Source organism: Salvia miltiorrhiza, unplaced genomic scaffold, assembly GCF_028751815.1.
Source record: "Salvia miltiorrhiza cultivar Shanhuang (shh) unplaced genomic scaffold, IMPLAD_Smil_shh original_scaffold_273_2, whole genome shotgun sequence".
Lineage (NCBI taxonomy): Eukaryota > Viridiplantae > Streptophyta > Magnoliopsida > Lamiales > Lamiaceae > Salvia > Salvia miltiorrhiza.
This window is the reverse complement of record NW_026651515.1, coordinates 127,488-129,294: the sequence shown is the minus strand read 5'-3', so window position 1 is coordinate 129,294 and position 1,807 is coordinate 127,488. Positions and strand designations below refer to the sequence as shown.

The 1,807-nt window shown below is 42.4% G+C and overlaps 1 protein-coding gene across 1 annotated transcript; it reads left to right on the top strand.

Moving 5' to 3' along the window:
- Window positions 1-555: 555 nt before the first annotated feature.
- On the top strand, window positions 556-1,334 carry LOC131003821 (uncharacterized). Its single transcript, XM_057930374.1, has 2 exons — window positions 556-947; window positions 1,052-1,334. The coding sequence occupies exons 1-2, from the start codon at window positions 635-637 to the stop codon at window positions 1,081-1,083; spliced, it is 345 nt and encodes a 114-aa protein (XP_057786357.1). The 5' UTR covers window positions 556-634; the 3' UTR covers window positions 1,084-1,334.
- The last annotated feature ends 473 nt before the right edge of the window (window positions 1,335-1,807 follow it).

Here is a 1,807-nt window from a genome sequence, read left to right as displayed (position 1 = left end):
TGAGCCGTTGGAGGTTTCATTAATATTGTTTTATCAAAAGGTTACAATATTATTGTTACGAATTATATGCTTTTCATGTTCTTACATGTTTATTTGTTTACTTTCAGATATGTCTATGTCTCCGATAGTTAATATTCTAGCAAACAATCCTCTCACCGGTCCTAATTATACCGAATGGAAACGCCATATTATGTACATACTTGACGCTGATGAGCACAGTTTTGTGCTTACCACTCCACGTCCCGCGGCCTTAACTGATGGGTCGACTGATGCGGAACGAGAGGCGCATAAAAGGTGGCACAAGTCAAATAATATGGCCAAGTGCTATATTATGATGACTATGTCACAAAATTTGCAACTCCAGCATCAAGGCATGGACGATGCAGCGACCATCATGTTAAATCTCTCTGAGGTTTATGGGGAATCTGAAAGATCTGCTCGCTTTAACATCATGAGAGAAATCTTAGGATGTGTTATGAGCGAGGGCAGTTCTGTGCACGATCATGTCATGCATATGACAAATCTGTTTGACAGGCTTAATCTGCTAGGAGGGGGTATCGAAGGCGAAGCCAAGGTCGATATCATCCTCAACTCTCTCCCCAAATCCTTTGAGAATTTCCGTCTCAATGTCGTTATGAGCAAGGTCAACTATACTCTTAATGAGTTATTGAATGCTCTAGTTGCGGCAGAGGGAGTCATGGGCTCGCGTAAAGGGAAAGAGGTCCTTGTTGCTGCCAAGGGATCTACTTCTTCGTCGAAAGGCGGGAAAAAGAAGTGGAAAGGTCCAAAGGGCAAGCATGACAATGAAGCTAGTGGGAGCGGTAAAGCCAAAGCAGATGGCCCTACTGGCGGTGTGAAGAAGCCGACCGAAAAGGGGAAGTGCTTCAAGTGTGGCAAGGTTGGGCATTGGAAGAAAGATTGTCCAGTGCTCAAGGCAAAGGGACAAGGTACGTCACAAGTTTTAGTAACTGAAACATGTTTAGCTTCGTTTTCTACTCATTCGTGGGTAGTGGATACGGGGGCAACTGACCATGTTTGTTACACCTTGCAGGGCTTCAAGCCAACAAGGGAACTGGCAAGTGATGAGATCACCATCTCCATGGGCAATGCGTCGAAGGTCGCAGCTGTTGCTATTGGAGATTTATCTTTATGTTTTGGTGATGACATTTTAGTTTTGAGAGACATTTTATATGTGCCGGAGTTTCGGCGGAACATAATTTCTGTTTCAAAATTGTTTTTGAATGGATATTCTGTTGTTTTTGATAGAGGTGTTTCTATCATGAGAGATAACAAGACTATTTGTTCTGGAATTTTGAACAATTCTCTCTATACTATTACATGTCCAATTAACAACTCTGTCCATGTTGCATCTACATCACAAATCCTTCCAAATCCGAATAAAAGGAAGTATTATTCTCATGAACAATATACACATGCATGGCACCTAAGGTTAGGCCACATCAATCTAAATAGGATCCAAAGGCTCGTTTCAAATGGAGTCTTGAAAGACTTTCAAGCTGTTCCATTTAGAACCTGCGAATCCTGTATAGAGGGAAAGATGACGGCAAGGCCTTTCAAGGCCAAGGGGAATAGGGCCTCGCATGTGTTAGAATTGATTCACTCTGACTTGTGTGGACCGATGTCCACTAGAGCTCGTGGAGGGTATGAGTACTTCGTCACTTTCATTGACGATTACTCAAGATATGGGTATATTTACCTACTTCAACGCAAGTCTGAATGCTTTGAGAAATTCAAAGAATTCAAGGCAGAAGTGGAGAAGAGGAGGGGTAAATCTATCAAGTCATTG

Coding starts and splice junctions, on each gene's coding strand:
- LOC131003821 (XM_057930374.1), top strand. CDS start 635: ATGAGCAAGGTCAACTATACTCTTAATGAGTTATTGAATGCTCTAGTT. Junction 948..1,051: donor GCTCAAGGCAAAGGGACAAG/GTACGTCACAAG, acceptor TACACCTTGCAG/GGCTTCAAGCCAACAAGGGA.